The sequence below is a fragment of the Augochlora pura genome, chromosome 8 (genome assembly GCF_028453695.1).
Source record: "Augochlora pura isolate Apur16 chromosome 8, APUR_v2.2.1, whole genome shotgun sequence".
Classification (NCBI taxonomy): Eukaryota; Metazoa; Arthropoda; class Insecta; order Hymenoptera; family Halictidae; genus Augochlora; species Augochlora pura.
The window spans coordinates 2,964,816-2,990,976 of NC_135779.1; the positions used below are offsets into that span (position 1 = coordinate 2,964,816).

The 26,161-nt window shown below is 51.0% G+C and overlaps 1 protein-coding gene across 1 annotated transcript; it reads right to left on the reverse strand.

Annotated features, from left to right (window-relative positions):
* Window positions 1-515: 515 nt before the first annotated feature.
* Psgef (Protostome-specific GEF) lies at window positions 516-24,683 on the reverse strand. Its single transcript, XM_078188832.1, has 16 exons — window positions 24,605-24,683; window positions 15,100-15,341; window positions 13,900-14,534; window positions 12,784-13,565; window positions 11,502-11,739; window positions 10,378-10,432; window positions 8,815-9,096; window positions 7,564-7,878; window positions 5,227-5,642; window positions 4,222-4,434; window positions 3,465-3,827; window positions 3,270-3,381; window positions 2,756-3,180; window positions 2,477-2,698; window positions 1,578-1,920; window positions 516-770 (listed from the first exon to the last, which is right to left on the reverse strand). Exons 2-16 carry the CDS (start codon window positions 15,337-15,339, stop codon window positions 516-518), a joined length of 4,896 nt encoding a protein of 1,631 aa, XP_078044958.1. The 5' UTR covers window positions 15,340-15,341; window positions 24,605-24,683.
* Window positions 24,684-26,161: the final 1,478 nt, after the last annotated feature.

Sequence of the window (26,161 nt, forward strand, 5' to 3'; positions counted from 1 at the left end):
CTGAGCAGCTTCACGCTGCGCTTCTTAATCCTCAGCCGGTTCAGAAAGTTCTTCTCGGAGGTCCTCGTAGGGCTGCCGTCGTTCTGATCATCCGACTCGTCGTCGAATCTTTTCGACTTTTTCTGCAGCAGTTCCATCTGCCTCTTCCGGTCGTACTGGTTGTCGCCTTTTCGGTACCTGCGATTCCGTGTCTGCGACTCCCCAGCTTCCATCGAGAACTCCCTCTTGGCTCTCTCGGCCCCCAACCTCTCGGCGTTTCGGTTGCAGGTCTCCTCCGCTCTCCTGGCCACCGACTCCAGCTCCTTCAGCCGATCCGCCTCCTTCGAGCTTTTGAGGGTGTCGGAGGAGGCGGTGGTAGCGCATCCGTCGTCCACGTCCGACAACTTGCGGTGCAGGTTCACTATCTTCCGACGGAACTCCTCGTCCTCCTGGCTCAGCTTCGCGAAGATGCGGTCCCTGTCGTTCGCGTCGGAGCTCGAGCCAACGCTCTTCGACGTCGTCGTTTGAAACCTCTGTCACCACCATCCGACCTGGTCCTTCCCGCTTCCGGGCGAGTCTTCCTCTTCCGGCAATGGCTCCAACCGTCGCCTACCCAGGAAGCACCGGAGCGAGCCCAAGCTCCCGCTGCCCAGCAGCTGATCCATGTTCAGCTCCGGCAGGCTGCAGTCCTCGTTCTCGGACTCCTGGTCGGCGTCGTCGTCCGCGGACAGGTTCAAACCGTAGTTGTCCTCGCCGGAACCGGCCGCGTTGCCTGCGCCGTTCGGCGGCGGCTAGGGAAGTCAGGCACAGCTCGGGCTAGTGATTCTTCGGAAAGAAAGGGCAAGCATTGTCGTGCAGATGCGTGCGAAGCTTACCAACTAACCTGTCTTCGAGTTTAAGCGGACTCTATCGCGTGACTCGCGCTCGCGGGCTCGTGCTAGCCGAGAAACGACGCGAGGTCCTGGCCCGGAGCCTTTCACCTTGCCATGGCAGCATTGTGGCACAGCGCTCCCCTAGGTCTCCGCTTTTCTCGACTTTCGGAGGGACCCTACCGCGACGGTTTGTGGTCCGATGCGCGATCTCCGGCCAGGACTCGGTCGTTTCTTGCCACCGCGTTTCGGGTGCCGTTTATGCGACTAGTATCAAAGTATCTGCGATCGTTTCAAAAGTTCGAAACTCGACGCGCATGATGAAGGAACAAGAGAGATAGACAGAAGTAAAAATAGAAAAAGACAGAGAGTAGAGTGAAAATAGAAGTAGAAGAAGCAAACCTTGAGGAAGAAGAAACTAAAGAGTGCCTTACCTTTGCAAGCTACTTCGCGAGATTCGTAACCGATCAAGAAGCGAAACACAGTCCCGAAAGAAAATGATCACCGGCGCTTCAGAGTTCTCTATCAAACACAGCGATGGAATCGTGTATAAACGTATGGAAACTGACGCAATCTGTGCGCAAAGCTCTGCGAGTTGCTTAGAATTTGGCTCGATCGCTCGCGTCGTCGAATCGTCGAGGCACGTACCGATCGGCGTTTGCTCGAGCTCGCGCCGGTACCTTCGAATGCCGGCGTATCGTACGATCTTGAAATAGTCTGTATGATTACCGAACTCGCGGAGAAGCTCTCGTCGTCGGGACCACCTGAGGTCGGTGTGCCCCAGATATCGTCACCGGAGGTTGCCCCGGAGGTGGTGCCCTCCTCGTCGTTCGGATCCAACGAGAACTCGGTTCTCTCGGGGGGCACCGGTGGCTGAAGAAGGTAACCACCGACACCCTCGCTGAGCTGCTCGAGCAAAACCATTTTACTGACCACGTAGCTGCTCGCCCTCGCGGTCCAAGCTCTCAGACCCGTCGGCGGCGACTCCGTGTCTCTGTTCTCCTCGTCCGCCTGCTCCTCGAGCTCGTCGTCCTGGTCCAGGCTGCTCATCGTGCCGAACCTCCTCAGGGCTCTGGACAACCCAACGGGACCGCCTTCGTTTATACCAGAGCTGTTCAACGTGCGAGGGCAAAGCCGCGGCCAAGTATCTTAATATAGTGAAACATGGTTTGTGGTCTTAGCGTGCCGAATGTGCCCGAGCTACTTCGTAACAGTAATGAATAAAAGAATGATAAAGGAATGTAGATAAATGAAATTGTAAAGAACAACCGAAATTGGGAAAGATATTTTATACAGTTCGAGTATATAAGACAAGGTTGAACAGCTCTGGTTTGACCATGTTCCCGCACACGTGATGCCGGCCTTATACGATGGAGCCTCGATTATCCGTTACATTAAATTATATATACAGCGTTAGATTAAATCCTTAACGATTTTTACAGCACGTAGACAGCACTTTTGATCAAGCCATTTACGCACGAAACGTGCCCGTTTAAAACGAATTCAGACACCAGGCGTTCAGAATAATCGAGCTCTTACTAAAGCTTCTTGACGTTCAAAGACAGAATCGTGGATGTCCTTGAATAGCCTGCTACCAACGCATCGCTCTCACAAGACAGTGCCCTCACCTGTACGGCGGCTCGCCGTCGCAGTCGAGGTCATCCTCGCTGCCATCCTCGGTGTTGCCATCGGCGGGGGTGTAGCTGGGGCTGTTTCGGCCGGGGCTATCGTACAGGCCGTTCCTCAATCTATGTTTGGTGCAGAGATCGGGCGTAGGCGGGACCACGGAGATCTTTGGCGGTAAGGGAGAAAACGGATCCCTTGTCAGAGGCGGCGTCGGGCAACCCGATCTACGGCATATGACTCGATCGAACCATGTTTAACTGAACAAGGGAGGAGTTTGTCACCTGTGGCACCTCCGGCAGATGTTGATAGAACTGGTCGAGTTCTCCTTGGATGAGCCGAGGCTGCCGTTCTTCTTGTTCGACACGCTGTTGGACTTGACGGTGCTGAGGCTGGCGCTGGACGCGGTGCTCTGTTGCTCCACGTCCGAGTTGCCGACCTCCGTGACGATTTCCTCGTGTTGCGGCGTGTTGCGGCCTCCGTCGGTCTCGTTTATGTTCTCTTTCGGAGCCCTCGCCGCCAGCTCCTCGGCCGTCCACTCCTCTATCGGCGCCTCCTCGTGGTCCGGCGGAGGGATCTGGTGCGAGTTGCGCACCCACTGCGCCAGATGATTGTCCTCCCTCGAGTTTTTGATGATCGTCTCGATGCTCTCGGCCGAGCGCGAACCTTTCTCCTCGTCGGGCTTCGACGTCTCCCTGACGGTAATGGTCTGTCGACACGCGACGCGATTGTCATTATCGCCCTTGATCTCTTTCTCTCTATTCATCCATCTACACGTCTCGTTTTCCTTCGACTCACCTGCGAGCTTTCCGTAGACTCTCTAATGGGGGCGAAATTGCTACCTGTGACCGGACTCTCTTCCGGGCTGTCCTGATTTGGCGTCCCTCCGTATCCTGTATTCACATAGATTCTAAAATCCAACGAATTAGTGCAGAAAACGAACCGAACGGAAGTTTCGCCGATCTCGTCGCCTCACCGACACCGGGCTCTTACATTTGCCGTTGCAGGAGGTTGTGCCAGACAGCCTTCAGCTCCGGGGTGGGAGCCCGCAGCACCAGAACTCGTCGTCGTGGCCGACTGTGGGGGCTGCAGCCGCCGCTGTTCGTCACCTCCACGTGTCCGTTCTCCGAGTTACCGTTGGGATTGATGGCCACCTGCAGCCGGAACTCCGTCGGCCTCTTGCGAACGGTGAAGCAAGCCTCGGCTACGTTCGACAGCCGCAGAGGCTCCTCCGTCACGAACAGAACCCGGTCCCTGGAGACCCTGGCGAACACCAGCAGGTCCGTCAGCAGCAAGGCCCACGACGGCTGCAGGCGGGCACGACCCTCCACCTTCGCCAGCGCACCACCGAAAAGCCTGCGAAACCGTACGACGCTGACGAGATGTTCTTTTCGACTCGACAATGGAGCCGCAATTAGGTGACCTCGGAAGTTGATACACCGATTTGTGCCAGATATGTATTAATCGTCTTGCTCCAATAGATCAATCGATGGCCAAGTTATAATTCACTAGGTTTGACCCTTATCACTCCGACTGTCCGACGCTGTTATCGATCCGCAGTTCTAACTTATTCACGCAATCCCGCGTACAGCAGAAGCGGCCGACAAGCACCCTCGGGACGGTAAGGGTCAATACGCGAACGAATACCACGGGAAAAGAATCTAAGAACCATTGTTCTTAAGTCGATGATTGTATCCTCATTTTGATATCAACTCCCAAGGTCCCACTGACAAGATAATCGTCGACGAACCATTGTCTCCCAGGCATCGCCAGGGTGAATGGTTTGCACCTCGCGAACACGAGTCGAGACTCGACCTCCTGCAAGCTTAGCAGAGGTCTGCCAGTATCCCGAGGCGGCTCCATGACTCCTGCATTAGCCGTGGCTTCCCTGTAGCCCTGGGCCAGGTCTCGAGCCTGCTGACAATTCCTGGGCGACGCCAGACCCAACAGTCTCGTCATCTCTCTGGAAATGGAGATGATGGAAGGAGAGGTTCGCTCTCTTTGTGATCGTCGCGAAATGTACAGTCGGTCGCATAGTTATCAGTCCATATATCACACTTGATGTATGTATGGATAAAAGTAGAGAAATATGATGGATGAAATTTAAAAAGAAGACGCACAAAGTAAACTTGAGTTGTACAAAATAAGATGACGTTTTGCCGGATTCGTAATCGTTATACATAATGAATAATTAAAGGTTGTATAATGGTGGTGGGGAATTCGAAAGCGAAAGTGTTTATACACGTATATAGTAGTGAAATTATTGCTATACAAAATTATCAATATTAATGTTCATATCTAGCACTTTTTAGATAAAATTATGACTTCTAGATGATAAGACATGGATTAGAATAACTTTTATGTAAAATCTGGTGGTATTTATAAGGGCTATCATATAATATCACTTCTCTAATTACGATTTTATATTTTAAATCATTGTTCGTGTAAAAATCCCTTTAATGTATTAACACAAGTGCGTCCAACGACTCATGGTACCATTCATAGTAATCGCAAACCGCAGATTACATAATCGATGTCAAACATCGTTCACTACAGTGTAATACACCATTTAATGTTGATTACATACAACGATTACAAATCCGACAGAACGTCTTATTATTTCGCACAATTCAAGCTTGATTTCTGTACATTCATCTCAAATTTTACCTGCACATTTGCCTAATTTTACCTAAACGTACACCGAGAACAGGTGGACGATCACTTCTGTGGCCGACTGTACGCGGACCTATAGTACCTATAGTGCTCAAGGGGTAGAAGCAGTACTCCGGTCAGGTCGGGACGCCTTTTCTGCGGAACGGCGGGTTCGCAGACGAGTTTCGCGAACGCGGTGTTCCTTCTGAGGGCTACCAGCAGGCAGCAGGCTCGTTGCAGGCCGCTCAGGTATCTCCTGTAGGCCGCGGTGATCCGTGGTACTCTGCACAGGTAGCTGTCGACCCCGCCGCCCTCGTCGCGGATCTCGTCGGAGATCTTGAGCAGCTCGTCGAGGTTTTGGAAGAGGATCATGTAGTCTGCGGCGGACAGGACGTCGCGCCTTTCTACCAGGGGCGCCATAAATCGCGTGTGCCCGCTTTTCAAGATCCCCCAGTATCTTGTCTCCCGAACGGTCAGCTCCTCCTCCGGCGGCGCGTCCGGCGCCAGGTTCGGGAATACCTGAACGCGCGTCCATTCGACATTCTTGTGTCCCCAGAGGGAAAACTTCGAGGAACGACATGCGGGGTGTCTTCGGGTCTTTCTCGTGCAGTGTGGATTAACAGGGACTTAAAAACCGGTACGATTTTGATACCGGGATTGTAATAATAAAACTGCACCGATTTTGTAGCAGAATCGTTGCAGTAACCGATTGTATGATCACCGAAATCATTGCAATATCGAAACCGAAATGAATGCTGGTATTATTTTTTGATTCTTCTTTTGACTATTTTAACCCAATACCCGCCGTTGTACTCTTCTTTGGACACAAATGCGTATTGAAATTTATAATATCATCGATAGTAATTAATCCAGTTAATATTCTAAAAATGAGAAGACCAGTGTTCTCAAAATTTAAACGTAAATAATAATAATAGTGGTAAATTCAGTTTATGTAAGCTTAAAATAAAAGCGCTACGTAGATAGTTTCATATTTTTATTTGAATTGCAGCGGGTAATGGGTTAAGCAATACGTGTTTATAAGGCACGTTAATTTTAACTATAAAAGTATAAATATAATGTGGTATAAAAATATCGATATGTTTTCGTACAATAAAAATACTGCAATTGCAAGTAGGGATATAATGTCTCGTTCGTCCTTGTCGTGATCTATGTATATGATATGTCAAGTATTGTAGATGTGATAAGATATGCAGTAGTAGAATTGCTGTTACCGAGGTCAGAGAAATTAACAGCTTGTTTATGGTGATATGTACACATGTACTACGTTGACAGGTAGTAATAACAATATAATAATAATAAATAAGGTTGTAATACATTCTACTTGTCAACGTAGTACACACGTGCAGATCGTCGAAAATAAGTTGTTAATTTTTCTGATCTTGGTATCGTAGCAGTAAATGCATAACAATTTCGGCATTTGCTAATATAACAAAATATTTTTTAGGAATTACAATGACATAGGGAAGTCGAACAAATTACCGATAAATACGAATAAATATACCGGTATTTCCATATTTCGGTTTCCACAAGAATCTTGAAAGTAAAACTGAAAATTACCGGACAGAATACAGGGCATCTCAAAAATCATTCACAATCGAGAACTGGGGGTTACCTGGGATCATTCGAAGCAACTTTTTCTTAGCAAAAATGCAATCCCCGGTTTTGTTTACGAGTTATTAATAAAAAAAAAGGTAAAGCAGCTTTAAAAAGTTGCTTGAAACGACGTCAGGAATCTCCCATTTCCCAACTTCAAGTGACTTTTGGGATTCCCTGTATATGTGCCAAATTAGGAACGTGTTTCCGATGGTCGGTGGGACAAGGTGTACAGAAATAAACGAAACGCAGCGACTGGTTTGAAACAGAACTTGTTGAACAACAAAAAAGAAAAAGACAACCGACGGTCATTACAAAACACAACTTAATCGCGTCGTTCGCGTGGTTACACAGATCGTAAATCGTACAAGCGGCGGTACAACAGCGCAGTGTCGCGACAAGGAATGTACAGAGAAGGAGGCGCACGCGGCATGCGTGTGAGCAACCAAACGTAAAACAAGCTCCGAAGTATGCGCATGCAGCGGTGTTTTCGCACTTAACAGGAATCGCTACGAGGACACGATCGAGAGATAGGAGAGAGAGAGAGAGAGAGGCTGTTCCTCGGATGCGCTTTCGATCTACCGTTCCTCTGAGCCCTATCCAAGATCGCCGATCGTCTCGATAGAGGAAAGCAGAGATACGGTTCGCGAGGAACGTGGCGCGAACGAGCGACACATAATGAAAATCAAAGAAAACTCAAGCGAAGCGACTTCCGCCTGCCGCTGCTCGTTCCCGGCCCCGTTCCTCCCCGCGGCGACCGATCGATCGAAACGACCAGGTGAAACGACGAGAGGCCGTAAGCTCAGACCAGGACGCCGGTACCGACCTCGGCGGTGAACGCGACCGCGGGCTGTCCACCGGAGACCGGCTGCTGCTGCTGCATGCTGACGTTCACCGAGCTGGGCCGGTGCATCGTCGAGTGAACGTGCCCGCCCTTCCGGTACACCTCGAGGATCAGCTGATTGGTCGCCGCCTGGATCAGGCCGAGGATCTCCTCGCGCGGCAGCGTCACCACGTTCGTCGTGTCGACGAAGACGACGTGGTCACCTGGCCTCAGACCGGACCGCTCCGCCGGGCTGCCAGGGTCGACGCGCTCCACGCGGGGTGGCCTCCCCCAGGACAACGAGAATCCCCATGGTACCTGTAACAGAACGAACGGTGAACAAAGTGTGTCGACCTGGGAGCGACAATTCCGGGACCCCCGCCTGCGAGCAGGACACTTCTTCGAGCAAGAAGTGCCACATACCGAGACGCTCGGAGGGTCACCGAGGGAGGCACGCTCTCAGGCTCGGGATCGGGCCTATTGCCAGCCTGGCCCAATCGCGGACCTGCTGCGACCACCGCCACGGGTAATCGCCCTAAACGGCAATTACCGTGCCCGCCAGCGAGAATTCGTAGAACGGTCTTTGGTAACTGAAACGTTCGCGACCCTTATTTACTTTCGGAATTGACGTTTAACCCTTTAAGTGCTCGCCAAAACGAGAGCCGTGACAGAGGAAACGGCTACTTTTTTATTACTGGACGAAACGTTCGGTATTATGACAACATCGTACCGAGTCCTATTACTTTGTATTCGTATTGTAAATTGTATATAGATATGTTAAACAATACGGTACCGTTCCGTGTACAGACTAAATGGTTAAATGGATAAGTCAAGTTTAGAAAGTTTATCAATTTAGATACACATACACTGAGAGACATGGAAATGGTCGGACGCTTTTTAAATAATTTTTTTATAATCATCTAGAAAACTGATCCCTCTAACATCTCAACAAAGAAAAGACAATTTACTGAGTTCTAATTAACGAATACTTTCGCGAATATGTGTAGAAGTGAAAGTAAAATGATACTAGAAGAAAAGTGGAGGAAGCAGTGTATAATTTGTGGAAGAGAAGCGTCTAGATAAAAAAAGATGGAAAGAGTCAAGCGTGATATAAAAGTTAAATGAAACTCGCATCATATATGTGGGTCAAGAAAAGAAAAAAAAAAACGCCTCTCCCCTGTAATAATTGATACCTCAGCAAAAGTGTTCGAGTCAAAGTGTCGCATCGATATCACGGCGAAGAAAAGAACGAACCTGACTGGCTGTCGTCTGTCTGATCAGTCTCCTCGTGACGGTGCAAGGTGTCCTGCCGCCCCTAGCCGTGAATCCCGGATGCAACGGTAAGCCAGTGAGAGGATCGATCGGCTCCAATTCGAGATGCCTCAGATACGTCAGGTTCTCGCCACCTGAATTATTATTATCTGGTTCCCCGTCCTTGCACAAGGGCGGCGAGACTCCGCAGTCTTGAGGCATGCCCGCGTACAAACTGCTCGTGTTTCGACCGGTTCCTGCTTCTAACGGATGCCATGTCGCTTCCTGAAAATGTTCAACACCTCCTCAGTTCCCCGGCATCGAATAGATCCGCACCGTTCGATTTACCTCGAGGCAACGCATGCGGTACGTCGGCAAATAAGAAACTGTTTCCGCCTCGACGATAGTACTGTTACGATCTCTCACGGTCGCGACGCGAGTCGAGGGATCGGCCGTGCCCGATCCGTGTATCAGATACGAAATGCGACCGCGATCAACGAAAACGAAATCGCATTTCTGCCTGCCATGGTCGCGACGCACGATCGATCTCAACAGAACATGAAGATCTTCAAGAGTACACCGATCACGAAGAAGACCACGCAGTAGATGGCCACCACGATCATCGTGGTTGTCACGCTCGGTCGCGGACCAGGGATGAACGAACGATCTCTTTTTTTATCGCGCCGGTGAAGAGGATGGGACCGCGACACCTGTCACTTTTAACGAGGTCAAAATGCGAGTGGATCTTCGCCGGACAACGTTCCGCTCCGCTGAACCTTTAACCAGCTTAACCCTGACCTTCGACCAGGAAGACCCACGAATCCCGACAAACAGCTGACGCGCGGACGCCGTCGAACTTCCTTGTCGAACTCTTTAGCCAATTCCGTCGCCGACGATTTCACGCGGTTCTCCTTCGACTTTGCTTAGGTAATCCACCGACGCCGGGGTCTATTTCCACCCGGTGCACCAGCAAACTTACTCGATTACTCAATCTCCGGCAATCTAATTAAACTAATAGCTGTTACATTGCTGGAACAATCGTTACATCATTGCTATCGTGTTCCAGTAGATTCTACGATCTCGAACAAATTCTGTTAAATCGTCCCCTCCGCCTCGAAGTTTGCAATCTCAACTATTCATCGTCCCCGTCGACATTTCGCCCGCACGTCTTTCCCGCGAATCGGCGAAAACGTGTAAGACGAGCGTTAACATTACGAGCACGCTTCTAAATCGAGCACGCTTTCAGTTCGCTTTTTCGTAGCGAAACATATGTCGCATCGACCACAAGAATTTCCGAACACATAAATACTGAACGCACAACGGCTTCAACTCACGCTCTTTTCCTCCCGAGAGAACCGACGCGCGTAAATACACCGTGTGCCGAACACACCCTGCGCACAATTCACCCCCGAAATCCGCCAAAAAGAATCTGAATTTCTCGTTACCGTCCGACAGCGTCGTATCGATCGTTCACCCGCGGTCGCGACGAACCGGTCCGCGAAAACGCATCGACCGATCTCGACGAGGATCGGCCGCGATCTAGAGCAAACTTCTTGATCTATTTACCTTGTCCTGCGACAGGGGTAGAGGCAGAGTCATGCAGCCCAGCAGTTCGCTACGTCTGAAACACAAAGAACGAGAGAGCGTGCATGAGGATTCTGTATCGAGGCTTGTTTGCATGTATCGGCCGATGCAGCCGCAGCTTTCGCCGTGTGTGAGTGCATCCACGCCGTCGGTGCTTATGTGCCACCCACACACGAGTCTTTTCGACTATTTACATAGACAAAGAGAAAGGAGAGAGAGAGAGAGAGGGAGACAGAGAGGGGGGGAGAGTGAGAGAGACTCCCTCCCCGCCGAGGGTGCAAACAGCGTTGCAGAGACGCGCGGATGTGACGAAGTGCACGTGGCGAGCGTGATGCGCATGCTTCCAGGGAATCGATTCCCCTCCTACCGCAAGGAATCCGCGTATACCCCAGAAATTCGTTTCGCCGTTCGGATGGACCGTTGCCTCGGAATCGACGGTGAATTATCCCGTTTCGAGACACGGCCGCTTATCGACCGGCGAATTGCCTAGTCATCAACGCCGCCAGACTTCCGGCCTCGTCGCTCGCGTCTCCCTGCGTCGTTTTCGCGCTTCGAACACACTTCCGCCTCTACTCGGTGGATAGATCGGCTCGTTTAATGTCAAGAACGCGAGCCTAACTCGCGTAGGAGACGCGGCTCGACGCAGTTCTTGACCCCGATATCTCGGACAGCACCTTCCATCGAACTGGATGCGGCGACCATGTTCTCTCTCTCTCTCTCTCTCTCTCTCTCTCTCTCTCTCTCTCTCTTCCACAGAGCAAACCCGAATACGACACCGGTCCTCGCGGGATCAACGAGCACGCGAGATTCTCGCGACGAACGGATCGCGTGAGATTAATATCTGAATCGTCCGCGCTTAGGGTTAACCGCCTAAAAAGACACGGTTGCTCGCGCCTAGAACGGGGCCGCGCGCGATTAGCGATATACCGTGGCGCTATGTAACGACGACGTACCGGATGTGTCGGAGGAGACGTTGTCGCGCGCGAAGAAGCTCGGCGACGAGGAACAGCCTTTCGAGGGTCTCGGCTCGAAAATTCGTTCCCGTCTGCACCGCGGCCGAGCCCCACCACTCTGCCGTTTCGCTCTGTTTCGTCGAGCATGCTCACCTTGCGCGACGATCCCTGTGCCACACCGCGATGTCCAGGGACGTAGGCTTGCTGGTGCAGTGATTGTTGTTCGCCGGACAGGGCAGTATCAAGGTCTCGTGGAAAACCGGATTCGGCGTGGCCCTGTGCACCGCGGTCCTCTTGACCACCCCCTCGCCGTTGCTGTTCTTCAGGCTCGCCTTCACGTAAGCGTGGACCGGGCCCTCGTACGCCCTCCTCAGGTCCTTGCACCGTATCACTGAGACCGAAAGAACACGGTCAGACGTCGGTCGCGGTCGGACTGATCCGCGAGAGCGGGACGAACAGTCCCCGGACGCTGACTACGCGCGTCGACGGGCCTCGGGAACCTCTCTCGATGATCTCGAGGAGATCGCGGAGAGGCTGCTCCAGAGCGTCCGACCGTTCCTTCGCACGCACCACTCGCACACCGAGCGTCCGAACAATGCGCCGCTGCTCCACTCGCGAGACTAACGGCTCCTAGAAAACGACGTCTCGCTGCTTCCGGACCGATCCGCTCGCGGAACACCGTGTTTGGACCGACGGGAGATCGATGCGGTCACGTCCGCAGCCGCGGACCACGGTCTCCCCGCGAGACGTTGCTGCGAGGGTGGCGCGTGCTTCGGAACCACCGGACCTACCCTCCGCACGGATCACCGCAGAGAATTTTGTTTACGCAAGTATGTGTACCGCGGAGAATCAATGTTGGTAGGCCTACTAACCGGGAGCCAATTGCCAGGAGGGTCTGTGGGTTACTGGCACAGTCGTGAATCGTGGGGTGCCAACTGAAACACACCCCCTTCTCGTGCCACCGGACTGGCGCATGCCCTTTCACGCGAGCTTTTCAGGGACGTCTCGGCGCCGCGGAGACCCGTGCGCGAATTTTCGATCGCGGACCTGTCCGACGCGACCCTTCCACCACGATTCTCAGAAATTTTCGATCACGAATATGCCAGCCCTGTGACAGGCCCAATTTCGTGCCACCGAATAGGAACAAGTTCGATCCACGTTGCTTTCGTTTTTGACATGTGACAAATTAAACTCGTGCCCGCCAAGGATGTCTCAGTTTGCTAATTAAGCGTGGTACTTCAGTAGAACTTCGTTTATCCGAACAGTCCGTGTTGCGAAGTGATTTCACAATGAAGACATAGGTATGAGTTTGGAAAAACATGGAATCGGCTCTGATAGACGAGGTTCTCGACTCTCTGCGACCAACGTGTCGAAATATAACAGCAAGTAAGAACCCAGGCAATCGGCTTGGGGTTCTAGGGAAGTATCAGCTCACCTCTGACGTGGATCTGATCGGCGACAACCGAGTACTCGATCTCGATCGACCCGTGGCAGTTCGGTCTCGGCGGCTCGCTCTCTGGACTGAATTTCAAGCATCTCCTGACGGTGGCGACCAAAGGCGCCTCGGGCGTGTTCGTCACAGAGTTCAGGAACGATTTGGAGCTGTGAAAGTCGTCGGTGACCGTGGACTTGGGGCTCTCCAGGTCCCACGAACCGGCCTTCCTCCCGACGTCCTCCTCCTTCGGAGGAGCCTCGAGATCGCGGAAAAGCGTCTTCGGCGCGAACTCGCACTTCTCGTCCAGGGTCGAGTCTAGATCCGTCTCCAGAGCGAGCTTCTTCACGTTGGGGTTCACAGCTTCCATGAGGACATTCGGGTCCGGCTTTGCGCTAGTCGAAGGACTGTGACTGGACAATCGTCTTCTGGCTCGCTTGCCCTCGTACATCTTCTCGTTGTCTTTCCGATGCCGCTTCCGCCGGATGCCCCGCTGCCTCTTCAAGGTAAACTCGCCGTCCAATTCATCGGGTGGGGACGTGAACGCCCAGGACATTGGGGAAGGGTCCTCCAATAGCTGGCTAGCCGAAGACACGGAACTGTCGTTGTGGCACGCTGTCTCGTCGTCGACGATCTCGTCTTGCTCCATGATCGTCTCGTAGGTGTGGTCCACTTTTTCCAGAGCGTCCTCTTCACGACTACCCTCCAGGACCTTCTTCCTCTCTTCCGCGTCGCCCAACAAGATCTCCGCGACCGTCTTCCCGGAGAAATTCAGCTCCTGCTCCCTGCTCGGACAGAATAAATCGCATTAGTGAATGTTAGTTTGCTGGTTTCAACTTATTTAGTAATTTTTGGCTACACGTCTATCTTAGGAAAGAACAACGATCTTATACGTCTACGAGAGAAAGGAATAGGTGGAGTCACCAGCTTGTTGTTCCTCTATCCTGCAAGTCCTATACAACTTTTACTTTCGAGGACACCTGTTCGACCACCCCTAACGAAACTTAAAAGTAGGTGTTTCGAGGAAACTTGCCCGCGCCGTACGTTAAACAGAACCTGTTGAAAAGTTGCTCGACTTGGACCTGCTCTGCCCGCGAAGTCGCTCGGTAGTAATCTTACCTGTTGATGACTTCCGTCACGGTGTTGTCCATATTTTCGAATTTCGGCAGATCCTGGTCGATGGCCAAGTTCGAGAGCTTCCCGGCCAGCGGCGTTTGGCCGTGACTCTTGGCTTTGAAAGGACTCGCGTTCGCCGGACCAGTCTTGGTGTGGTACGGCGTCTTGCACCGCGCGTGGATCTTCGTGATCCTGGCCAGCTTCGGCAGATAAGCGATCTTCCCGCAGTCGGGGAACTTGGTCTTGGCCTCGTCGCTCGGCGAGTACAGCCTGGTCTTCGTCAGCGGGACCGACTCGGTCTCCATCACGTCCTCCGGACTGGTGGCCATCGAGATCTGCTGGAAGAAGTCGGACACGTGCGACTGCAGGTTCGCCCGGGCCTCGTTCACGATGTTCTGCGGCAGCTCGTTGTCGCTTTGGAAGCTCTTCGGTCTGGTCTTCATGAAGAGCGCCGGGTCCGTTGGCAGCGTGAACGCTGTCGAGCACTTGCCAACGGACGCCGTCGGGAACAGCGTCAGCGGCCCGATATCCGCGTCGACCCGAGGCGTGCTCTGATAAAAGCTCTCCGTGACCGATGACTTCTCAGGCTGCCGTGACATCGACTGACGCTTGCTCGGCCGCAAATTAGGCTTCGTTGCCTGCAACAGAGGTGACGAGATCTCTCTCAATACCGCGACGTTACTCGTTCATACGCGGGACCTTGACCACGAATGAACGTCGAGGCTGTGTGGCGCACCGCAGACCAAAACATGCATCTCGTTGTGACATCCCCGTGGCTCTATAAATTCCGACCCATTTTTAGTAACAATCTGATAACTCGTTAGCTAACAGGAAAATTCGCCAAGATAAAAATCTTGCATCGCAACGTGTTTTTCGTTATGTCTCGCTTCTCATGAAGTAACACGTGTACAAGCAGCGAACGTTTCAAGTATAAATGCTATGGTATCTTTCCGGTCAAAACAAAATTCTCTAGTCATCAATGTCTAATCATTTCAATAACACTAGAAGTCCAAGAAACATATTCTTCTCAGGAATTATTACAATCGAAAAGATCTTAATAATCGCGGCTATAAACATAATGTCACAGCAAGGGGTTGTTAAAGCCGGGAGACTTTACTCTCTGGTCTTCTGGGCGTATCGTTTTTGTTGGAGGAGGAACGACATTTGAAGGGGCCGAGGGAATAGGAAAGCTGCGAAATATACCTGGAAGTAGGTCCTCAGATCGCTGCCGTGGCTTCTGCATCTCCTCCTGCGTGCCGGCGTGGTCCTCGCCGCGGCGTTGTCGGCGGTTTGACCGGGAATATTTCGGGTTTTCGTTCCAGCTGCGGGAGGCGTGTTCGACAAGTCCCGAAAAGGTCTGCGGGGCGCCTTGTTCAGGCTAGGTGGACCGTGAGGCGTCGAGCTGTTCGCCGACAACGATCTAGAAACCGTCCACTTCAGCATCTCTGTAAGCAGAAAGAAACCGGGACCGTAAGCACAAGAACCGAGACTGCTTGCGCACGTTCTCCTCACACCGCGGATACACCTCATCGATTCGGTTCCTGGGACAAGCAATTTCCCGTACCGATCATACTAAACTGTTTCATGGACAGTCTCTTATTCGTTGAGTCGTTATAGCGTTGCAAGACTGCGCCATAAGTTTCGCGTACGAACGTCCGCAATTTCGCTTTTACGATATTTTTATAAAAATTTGCCTGCTTTAAGAGAATTTACGCTTTTAAGTGAATCCTCTCATCGGTTTGACTTATTTTCAATTTTTTATTAAATAATTAATTAAACCTTCAAATTCAACGGAATCTTGTATTTTACGTTAAGCATTTTTTTCTTATATTTGCTATATAATTCTGTGTACGATATTACACGAAAGTCCAATTTTTACAATACAGACAGTCCTACAACAGGGCACCCTATAACACGTTGACCCTATCGGAGCGAGAAAGACTTGGGAACAATGGGGACCACGTGTCAGAAAATGTATTGCACCTCCATTCTTTCCGTCACTTTGTCTCTCTGCCATCAAAGGATAGAACGCCCTAATTTGTAGTTTAAAGACGGAACGGAACAGTCGGACAAAATATATGGTGAGATGAATGAATAAAAGCGAATGCAGGTATATTGTTTTCTCAGGCGTTATGGTTGCTTAAAAAGAAAGGGCACGACGCACGCGAGCCGGTTGATCGGCCGATAAAAAGCAACGAAAAGTCGTGCCCTTGCGAGATCGTCGATAAGAACAGGGGTGGGCGGCCCCCGGGCCGATCGCCGGTGGATCCGGGGCCCACAGGTCTTTGCGGGCCCGAACGAAACAAACGTCGCGCGTCCGCTTCTAATTGCGTGGCGTGGCGTGGCCCGGAATGACAAAAAAAGAGGAAGCGAACGAGAGTAGAATAACAGAAAGGAGTCGGTGACGAAACGTATCGGTGGGCCGCACCTGTCGCGGCATACGGGAAACAGCGAAACAGGTGAAACCCGGTACACCTGAGCCGGGTTCACGACTTAACACTTGCTTTCGACGGCTAAACGGACCCCGCGATTTTTGCGGCCACGATCGTTCACGTAATTCCACGGCGTTGGTCAGACGTTCCGGCGTCAACCGGGAGGAAACGAACGGGTCGGCGACAAGGGACGATCGGCGGTCCGTGTAATCGTTGATTCGATTAGGCACACTGAATTTATTATCATCGTTCGTCGGGCAGACGGGACACGCGAAGTTTTCTCCGAGCGGCAGACGTTTCAGATCGATGGGAGAGCACCCGTTAAGGGATGAAACGAGCTCCGACGCCGATCGCTGTCTCTCGCGGCTGATTAGCAAGCTGTAAATTGATCGGCCCCTCTGTCTTCGAACGCGTTTAAAAGAGGCGGAAGCAGGTAGAAAAAGCTTTTAGTTGCAGCAGCAGCAGCAGCAGCAGCAGCAGCAGCAGCAGCAACAACAAAAGCAGCAGCGGTAGCAGCAGGTTTTCACTTTTAACGGTTCCTTAGGGGGGCTGAACGAGTTGCATTGCGAAGTAGGTATAAAAATGCATTCATTTGCATACAAGCTGTTACCATGCCGCGCACGCGTTCTTGTCCCGAAACACGCACTTTTTCACGCGCGTTCACGTAGCCAGCCACTTTCGATGCCACGTTTAAGGGCTGCGCCGCAAACACAGGCACGTCGACGCGTCGCATTTCCGAGCACGCACACGGAACGCATTTTCGCGTCGCATGTCCGTGCATACGCGGTAGACCTCTTTGAAAACAGTATGGGCACCTGCCCATATGGTGGAACACGGCCGTGCACCGTGCTTTCCATCTGGTCTCGCAGAGCACGAGACCTCGGGCTCGGTGTCGAAGCACCGTCGCAACGAGACGATCGCTATCTAAGTTTATTTCACCCGTCCTCCGCTCTGTTAACGTATTCTTTTCTCTCCGCGACCCTTTCCCTCTCCCTTCACAGAGACCATTCACTTCCCACCGAGGCGTCCTTCCAACCTCGAGACTACTTTCGGCGCCACCGGCACCGTGAGAAAAATCATACTGCAAACTTTCCGCCGGACGAGTCGCGCCGTCTGCGAATTATCATTGCCGGCCCAGATTAAAGCGACACGTCCTTGCGACCGGTTCCAGGAGGATTCCGCTCGTTCCGGTCGCCGCTCGATCGAGCCTAAGCCGGCCCTAAGCTCCGATGAATTAGCTCTCCCTCCGTTTGCACATTAGGTCAGCGCAGAAGTTCCAGTGTGTTTTCCGGGTGTTGGATCGAAGGTCTTCCGTTTCATTGGAACGTCTAAGATATCATGATCATTTCAGCCATCCGAAAGGTCGAATCTAAACTCGAATGAATATCCGTTCAATTTGTATATCCAGAATATTTTACAATTCCTCGGACTTGAGGCATTCGTCAGGATTGATACTTCAATGATACTTTCTATCATTCAAGCAATCTAAAAGCGTCTGAGCACGAACGAATAAGCTTTCTATTCTCGTGTATTAGGTCATCGTAGAAGCGCTACCATTTTCCGGGCTTCGACTGCAAAGCTTCCGTCAAAGATGCTCCGCCTAAGCTCGATTAAATAAACCTTAGTTTTCTCGTACATTATATATCACCCTAGAAGTGCTACGATTTCTCAGACTTCCAATTTAAAAAGCTTCCGTCAGAATATTTAGCAATCTTCAAAGAGCTCGCCGTTGTTCACCAAAATATTTGGAATTCACGTACACTTTTACTTTTCGGGCATCGTCGAACATCGCTGTTCAAATATGCAGAGATCGCTGGCCGCCGATGTCCAAGCCGTGGCCTGTGGGGTGCTGGTGACCTCACCTGCTCTCCTTGGCTCCCAAGGTTCCTCTCGGTCACACAGCGCCGAATTAGATCGGTCTCGTCCGTGGATCTCCCTTCAAGCGTGGAAGGGGGCTGGGCCCGGGCGAAGCTCGTGCTAAGATCCGGCGGTGTTTCTTGTTTTCTTCGGGGTTACCCTCGAGGAGGCGAATCGAGACCGTTAATGGCTCCTTCTTTCTTGTCCCCGGCCCGTGAATAATCGCATTGTGCCGCGGCGGTTCTCGCGATGCGTCTGTTGCGCGTTTCACGCAAATTAATCGCGCAAGCGATGCTAGCGGCAAATTCCGTTCAAGCCGATTCTCCCTTTGATCCCGGTGCCTTTCCTACCCCTCCCCCCTCCCTCTCTCTCTCGATACCTATCTCTTTCTCGTTCCTTTTCTCCGGTTGCGCCAAAGTCGAGCAAGACTCCCGAAGGAACAAAGAGATCGGCCGTGGTATTCTGCGATAATAGACGATAATAGGGGAGGGACGCGGCCGTGTTCTCATCCCCGGTCGTTAAAAACAGCTATCGCGGAATACATTAAAAAATCCCGGGGAGATCCTGTGTGTCGGGTGTGCTTGCAAGCATAAAATCTTCAACCGTCGCCCTATTTCAGTCCTTTTTTTCCGGCCGGAGGATCCTGACTCGTCCTTCGCGGTGCCTGCCAAGGCAAAGGGGGAACATCGAAATGGATTAAACCCGATCGGGGGGGAACCCGGTCTTCTCGGCCCCCCCCCCCCTTTTTTAGCTTCTGGGACACGATTCTATGTCCTCGACCCCCGCGCGCCGATATTTTACACGCTATAAAACCGACCGATTCGGCGCCGAGAGAGGCCTGGAACGATTTAATGTCGTCGTTTTGCACTTGCCGGACGGAAACGCCTTTGGGAGGGTCGCTGCTAGCCGAACAATCTCATATGAAAATTCGTGCTTTCGTCCAGCGATCATAGGGATGTGTTGTCACCCTTTCGAATTAATTGCGAGTGGTTGCGGACGAAGTTGTGTCATCAATTTTTTAACTCTTTGTCTGCTGCGTTGTTGATACGTCGGTGATAGAATTATTTCCTCGTACTTGAAACTTAATTTATGTAGTAATTTATTAATATTATCGAGATGCGCAAAATGTAAAAATAGTAAACAGTAAAGTCATAGATGTGAATTTTTTAATTTTAACCCTTTGCACTCCTGGGTAGATATCATTCGTTATACCCGTAGCAGAGCCCTCGAGTGTAGAGAATTGAAGAACTTTTTACGTTACTATATTGATTTATATTTAAAGAACTGTTAAAAATGAGATTATTGTTTAGAGCAGTTCCCAGCGCAAAGAGTTAATTCGACTGATCAAAATACTTCGAGTTCTCGAGTTTCCAAGCGTGGCAGTCGAAGTGTTAAAATCATAGCGGAAAGAACCAACTATCCCGCCCCCTCCCCCCCACTCCTTGCTGCAACGATGCAGAAAACTGTATCGATTACATTACTGCCTAACTTGCGGCGTCCTGGCTGCGCGAGGCTGCTCCGAAGCTCGCCCGGCAAAAGCGAGAAAACTTTCGAAAGGTTCTCGCAATGAGGATGCGGTATAGGACAGCAGAAATTGTGCAGCCGAACGTTCCACTCGCGCGATGTCTCCTTGAACGTCACGGTGCACGCTCGCCGGCTAATTGAAAGACTGCAGCGGAGTCGGGCGCGCTGATTCGCTCGCGTTTGAAGGCCGTTAAAAGGGTCAGGGCGTAAATCGACGGTGCAGTTTAACGTCTCCGGCGGAACCCTCCGTGCACTTGTTTCCTCCCACTGCACGCAGAACGCACGCAGGTCCCAAGCACGTCCGTCTTTTTCCCTCCTCCGAGAGCTTTCTGCTTCCGCCAGCACGGTGGCCATTTGTCGGTTGGATACATAGACCGGAGATCGTTAGATCGTGCGATAAGGTCCACAGGTGGACCACGCCGTGTTCCCCTTCGAAACGCGGTGCCCGGCCACCGACTCGGGATTTATCGTGGCCCAATAATTATGGCATCGACGCCCTACAGCTGCGCTTATTAAGGGCGCCTAGGCCCGGCTAACTGTTCGCCGTTCGGTGCTCGTGATCTACGGATGACTAGAGTCGGCAGCCAGGGCCGAGATGACCGTGCGAGTCAGGTGTAACCTGATGCCTGCGGACTATTCCAAAGTGGCAACTGTGATAATTCAACCCTTCGCGGACGAGGATCTCTGAATCTGTCGGATATATCCTCCCCGGAGAGCTAAAATGGGTATCGAAGATTTAAATGGCGCGAAATCTGGTCGATTGTTGCGTGCGTGGTAAAATTGCACGTTTCCAATCTATAAAACGAAATGTTCATTTCCGAGGTTAGTTCTAAGTATTCGAAACAAGCGATGTTTCGTCAAACAATGTTTCTCTTTCGTTCGCGAATCTTTGTCGTAAAGTGAACAAATTGCGAATCATGGTGCGAGATAAAAATTGTCTGGGATGCGAATGCACGGCCGTGGATCGCGATCGGATCCAGACGCCCGCGGTATTTGGAAGGTGGGGAGAGAGAGAGAGAGAGAGAGTCTTGGCGAGTTTTCTGGAGAATCGAGATATTCGTGGGCCCCAAGGAGGCTGCGAGAGTGGTCTAGGGGGAGGGCAGGTGAGCACTTCGTGCCTAATCCCTTTTGAAAACGTCGTCTCGAACACAGGCAACGCTGCGGTACACGCACGAGGAGCTGTACGGGCTGTGTACAGACCGCGAGCGGTCCCTAAAAATAGTCTATTCATCGTGGCGAAAAACCCTCCTCCCCTTCAGGTCCGTTTCGCCGTCCTTCTTCTTCGTCTCCTTTCGCGCTCTTCTCTCCGGCTTAGCTCGGAGACTCGGTTCTGATTTATATTGGATTGACCCCGGGCGCGCACACACCTTTGCCACGGGCGTTTCTCTCCCTCTTTCTCTTTTTCCTTCCCTCTCTCTCTCTCTCCCTCTCTCCCTCTCTCACTCTGTTTTCTTCTCTTTCTCTCTTGGAATGGTCCCGCGTGTCTCGTCGAGTACGACGAGCCTAGGGGCGAAACGAGCAAGGTGAGACGAGCAGACATACGAGTCGGGGGTCGAAGGAGGGAGAAACGGAGGGATTTCACAAGAGAGCCAGTCGAGGACAATCAAACGCGCATTCACGGGTCTGGTGCGCTCGGTTTTCGGCGATAGACCGGGACCGAAGAATCGAACCTAGGGAGCGCGGAATCGGGAGAGTAGGGAGAGATCCGGGAATCGGAGCAGGGACAGGAAGCACGGAGAGGAAACGCGCTGCGAAGACAGACTTTAAGCCCGAGCCTATTTGGAGCACACCTGTCCCCGGCCGTTTTGTAGTTTCTCCTCCTGTTTCTTATTCCCAGGCCGTTGGAAACTCCCGAACCAGCCAACCATTTTGCAAACCGATGCTACCGAGGATCCTCCAAACGCGTTTTCCCAAGCCCTTTCGCTCGAGGATGCTTCGCTCGCGTCGCGAACCACATCCGCGGTCCATCCGAACAGCTGTTCGTCGAGCCGTTTTAAACAGATCTTCAACCCTTCACTGCTACGTTTACGAAAACTCACGTAACCATTCTTGAGGGTCTCGTAGACCGCTGATATTTACTACGTTATTATTTAATTAAAAGTAGCAGATAAAAATATTATAATTGGTTGTTCTCATTTTGCGTATTAATAAGGCACGAGTCCAACTTGGACACTTCTGTTGAGTAGAAGCGTACTGAAGACGTTCCATACTTTTTTACAATTTTTCTTAGAATTATATTATCGTTATATTATTGTATTATTATTTTAGTGTGCTAATACATTTTTTTATTATATAATTAATCGATAAAACAAGATCTCGCAGATAGGCAATAGAAGTTAAGGGTTGAGTATCATACAGCTTGTGCCTCGGGGAAATAGATGGTGTCATTTCAATAGACACACCTATAGAAGAAATTTTTGCAACAGGCAAAGCAAGGAATCAAAAGAAGAACGAGAATAAAAAACAGATGTGTTTAGTATTATACATGGGCGATGGAATTCTATACTCAGATTTGAAAATTAATTTTTACGCTGATTCACTATAATATCCAAATATAATCGATATTTATAAAACATAAAATCTTGTGTAACGTAAAAATATTGCACTGTCTAATTTCAATTTCGAAAAAATCTTTCGCACCGTTGCAAGAAGGTAAAAAAAGATCGTGCTGTTAAATCACAGATTCGAAATGGTCAACGGCGCGACGCGAGTAGTCATTGTCCGGCGCAAGGGGTTGCACCTTGCGCGGTGAATAATCGGTTAACGACGAGAGAATAAGTTCGGGCCCGTGGGAGAGAGAGAGAGAGGGAGGGGGGGGACGCGAACGGTCGTAAAGGTGGCCGATTGAAATTAAACTGGAAATTTGCGGATTGTAAAGGAAGTCGCGAGGGCACGTTTCTCGCCTTACCCTTTTCCCCGAAGGGGCAGCGAGGGGTGCTCGCGGACATACAGGACGCGCCTGAAAAATAAGACAGGAACAATGGGGCGAAACGAGTCCTGGCGAACAAACGCCCTGGCCATTTAAATGAAGGGATCCTCGAAAAAAAGGTTCCACACCAAGGTGGACCCACCAAGTCTCCTTCCAGCTTTGACAGGAAAGTTTGTATAGGACCCACCGGCGGCCAGCCTCGCAGACTGGCTCCTTCGTTACCAGTCCCTTTCAGCTTTTTTTTCCCTCCGCTTCTTATCCGTTTCCCTTTCGACCTTCGTTCTCGATCCTCCGTCCTTCCCCCCTCCCCCGGCAGATGTGCCCGGGCCACCTTCCTTCCACCTTTTGCCTTCCCTTATCCGTCGCCGAGACTCTAACCCCTTTTGCAATTAGACTGCCGTCTAACGTCGCGCTCGTGAGACCCATTGTTCGGACAAACATCGAAATCGCCCATCCTTTCTCGCATACTTTATACGCGTACCACTCTGTATCCAGAGAGATGGCTCCGTGGGGCAGTCGGCCGACGTCGCGGGCCACTAGGCCACGCCTACCGTTCGATCGATCAAATTCTGCGCGGTCGGATGTATCCATGAATCCTCTATATACGTTACGTATCTCGGAATGTGACAACGTTTCGGAGCACCGGAAATTGAATAATCTCGAACGAAAATTATCAACGTCGACGAACCGACAACGACACACCACCGTCTGTCAAACGACCGGCCACGAATTGTCTGCTCCGCGATTATCGAAATTACGCGGACGCTCCGGTGGAATGTTAGCGAGGCCAGCGGATCGTGGATAATTCGAATGTCTCAATCCGAGAATTGATTCGTGGGCACGACACGGAGGCGTTTCGCCCGCGATCGCAGTTTCCTGCGACGAGTGGGGCCGATCGATCGTGGAAAAGCAAACGGGAGAGACCCCGAAAAGGATTGAGACATGAAACGATCCCGGCCAGCCCCACCCGGGGGAAGGGAGACCGCCATCGATTCGCGTCGTTAACAATTCAAGAACTGGCTGATATCGGCTCCGGCTGCCCGAACGCCTTCGATTGATTCCAAGTTATGCATTAGCGTCGATTGCAGCCGAACACGAAAGCCGCGTTGGCGAAGTAAGCGCGGTAAACAATTCATCTTGCGCCTGCCACGTAACTGTTACGTGTGGGCGGTCGTTATGTAGTTGTCCGACAGGCAACGCGCCTTTCCTTTTCCATTGCCGGAAAATAGAAAATGCAACCTTTTTTTGGTGAACAATTCTCTTATAGAGCAGAGGTATTACAGTATTGAAATATGTGAGAGAAAATTTATCTTGAACTCATCTTTGGAAAAACCGAATTCGTATTAACCCTGGAACGATCATTTAAATTGTCGGCAAACGCGTAAAGAAATACTAAAATTTTTGGTTTTTTCTTGTCCTCCTGAATCATGCAGTATATCGTATTTTATATTTTGAAAATAGTATATAATACATAGATTGTCAAGATTTTATTTTGAGTAGCTTGCATCGTCGCGACGTCACTTGCAAAATGGAAGGGGTTCGTTCCAGGGTTAAACACCGAAACGCTATTTGAAACATTTGTAGCTAACTGTATACTTTTCAGTTGCACGTTAACCGGCCGAGCAACATGTCCACAGCATTCGCCGTGTTCCTCGTGATTCCCTTTCACCGATAAGTCATGCAAAAGTCGTCGTCTTATCTCCCTAATCAATTTTCCCTATTGCAACAGCGACCGCCTGTCGATCTATCAACTTGTCCAACGTTTCCGGCAAGCTAATAGACCGCGGTTATCCGCAAAGTTGGTTAGCGGACATCTCGTGCAAGCCCGCGCTACGCGCGTTTACTCTAGAACAACCGGTTTGACGAAAGATTAGGCGGGCGATTGGTCCGTTGCGGGGCGGAGGACCGTTTCTCCGAATATCACGGCGCGGCGAACCGGTACCGGTCGGCCAGAGAGGATACTCACTGCGTGTCCTTGAGCACGGTTCGGCAAGTACATCCAAAATCGGCACCCGACTTGTATCAGTCACTTTCGCGATCACAGGCTCGACGAACGTGATGGCACATAATTCGCGCACCGGGTCGGTCACGTCAAATGATCCAGCGACCGGAGCAGCAGCAGCAGCAGCAGCAACAACAACAGCGACGGGCAACAGCTAGCGAACACGAGAACAGATTCGCGGGAGAACCGATTGCGAACTGAGCGCGCAAAGGTGCGCACACCGCCGGTCTCGGGCCACGGAAAGGTGTCGGAACGTGGCACTCGAATAGCTGGTTCCCTACTGGCGTGGTGGGGCGACGTTCGCGGGCCTTATGCAGCGAAGGGTCCCTAGGTAAGCCCACGGAACGGGAGAGACTGGCCCTCTCCTTCTCTATACTCTCCGTACTATACCTATATCCCCTCTACTCGAACCCGATGACCTGACCAAGCCGACCACTCCATTCGCCCCAGGTGGACGCTCGATGATCGCCGGTGTGTGCCGGTGGGTGTGCAGGATCCTGGACGATCGGAATGCTAGGTACCGATAACGGGACGATCCCGGAGATAGAATCTTCCTCGCACAATTGCCGATCCTTGTCCTCTCGATGGGATCCCCGGATCCATTGTTCCATCCGATCCAGGGCCGTTCTAGTCCTGCTCCAAGTTTGGCTATTTATTTCCACGATACCGGCGAACCCAGCATGCTGATACCTTGCCTGCCTTTTAATAGATACTTCAAGTATTGGCTGACAGTTTTTTAACACTTTTTTCATCGGAAATAATTTTTTATTTACTAATAAACGGACTAAAGCCCTTGGACTGTATGTTATTGGTATAGTGAATTATGTTATACTGTTACAAAAAAAGGGAACATTTTCAAAATGATCTGAAAACCCTAGAATCATCACGTCAGTTTGCCGGAGATTCTACGACATTTTTAAATTATCTGCAAACTTATAAATAAATACTAAAACATTGAGATGTTTCTTGACCTCCTATCTCACGTCGTATTTCACATTTTCCATTCTATATTGAGCCATCCCCAACTCCGCAATGTCACTTATACCGAAAAATGGAAGGGAGTCGTTCTAGGGTTAGCGATGGCTTCGGAATATTGAATTGTACGCGTCCTAAAATAAAACGCAAATCGCTTGGGGGACCTTTTCAGTCTTGCCACGCGGTTGGAAATTTATTTCACGATATTAACTGAAAAGTGAGAAATGATGCGGTCTTAACGTTTGTAGTCTTTCAATATTTTCACCGCTTTATGTTTTACCTATGCAGATTTCTCCCATGAATGCGTTGGATCTGTGGTCCAGTTGGTTCATTTAGAACGAGCCTATCGCTGGATCGCGGCGATAAAACATTCCAGCCGACCAGTTTACACGCTCTAATGCAGTCTAATGTACTGTTTAGTGTATTGTCTCGATGTGGCCACGCAATCGCAGCCGCCGACTGAAAAGAGAAGGTCGGTAACAAGATCGAGAACTCGAGAGAGCTTTGTGGGGCACGCGACGACAATCTTCCGGCCGTTACTTTGAA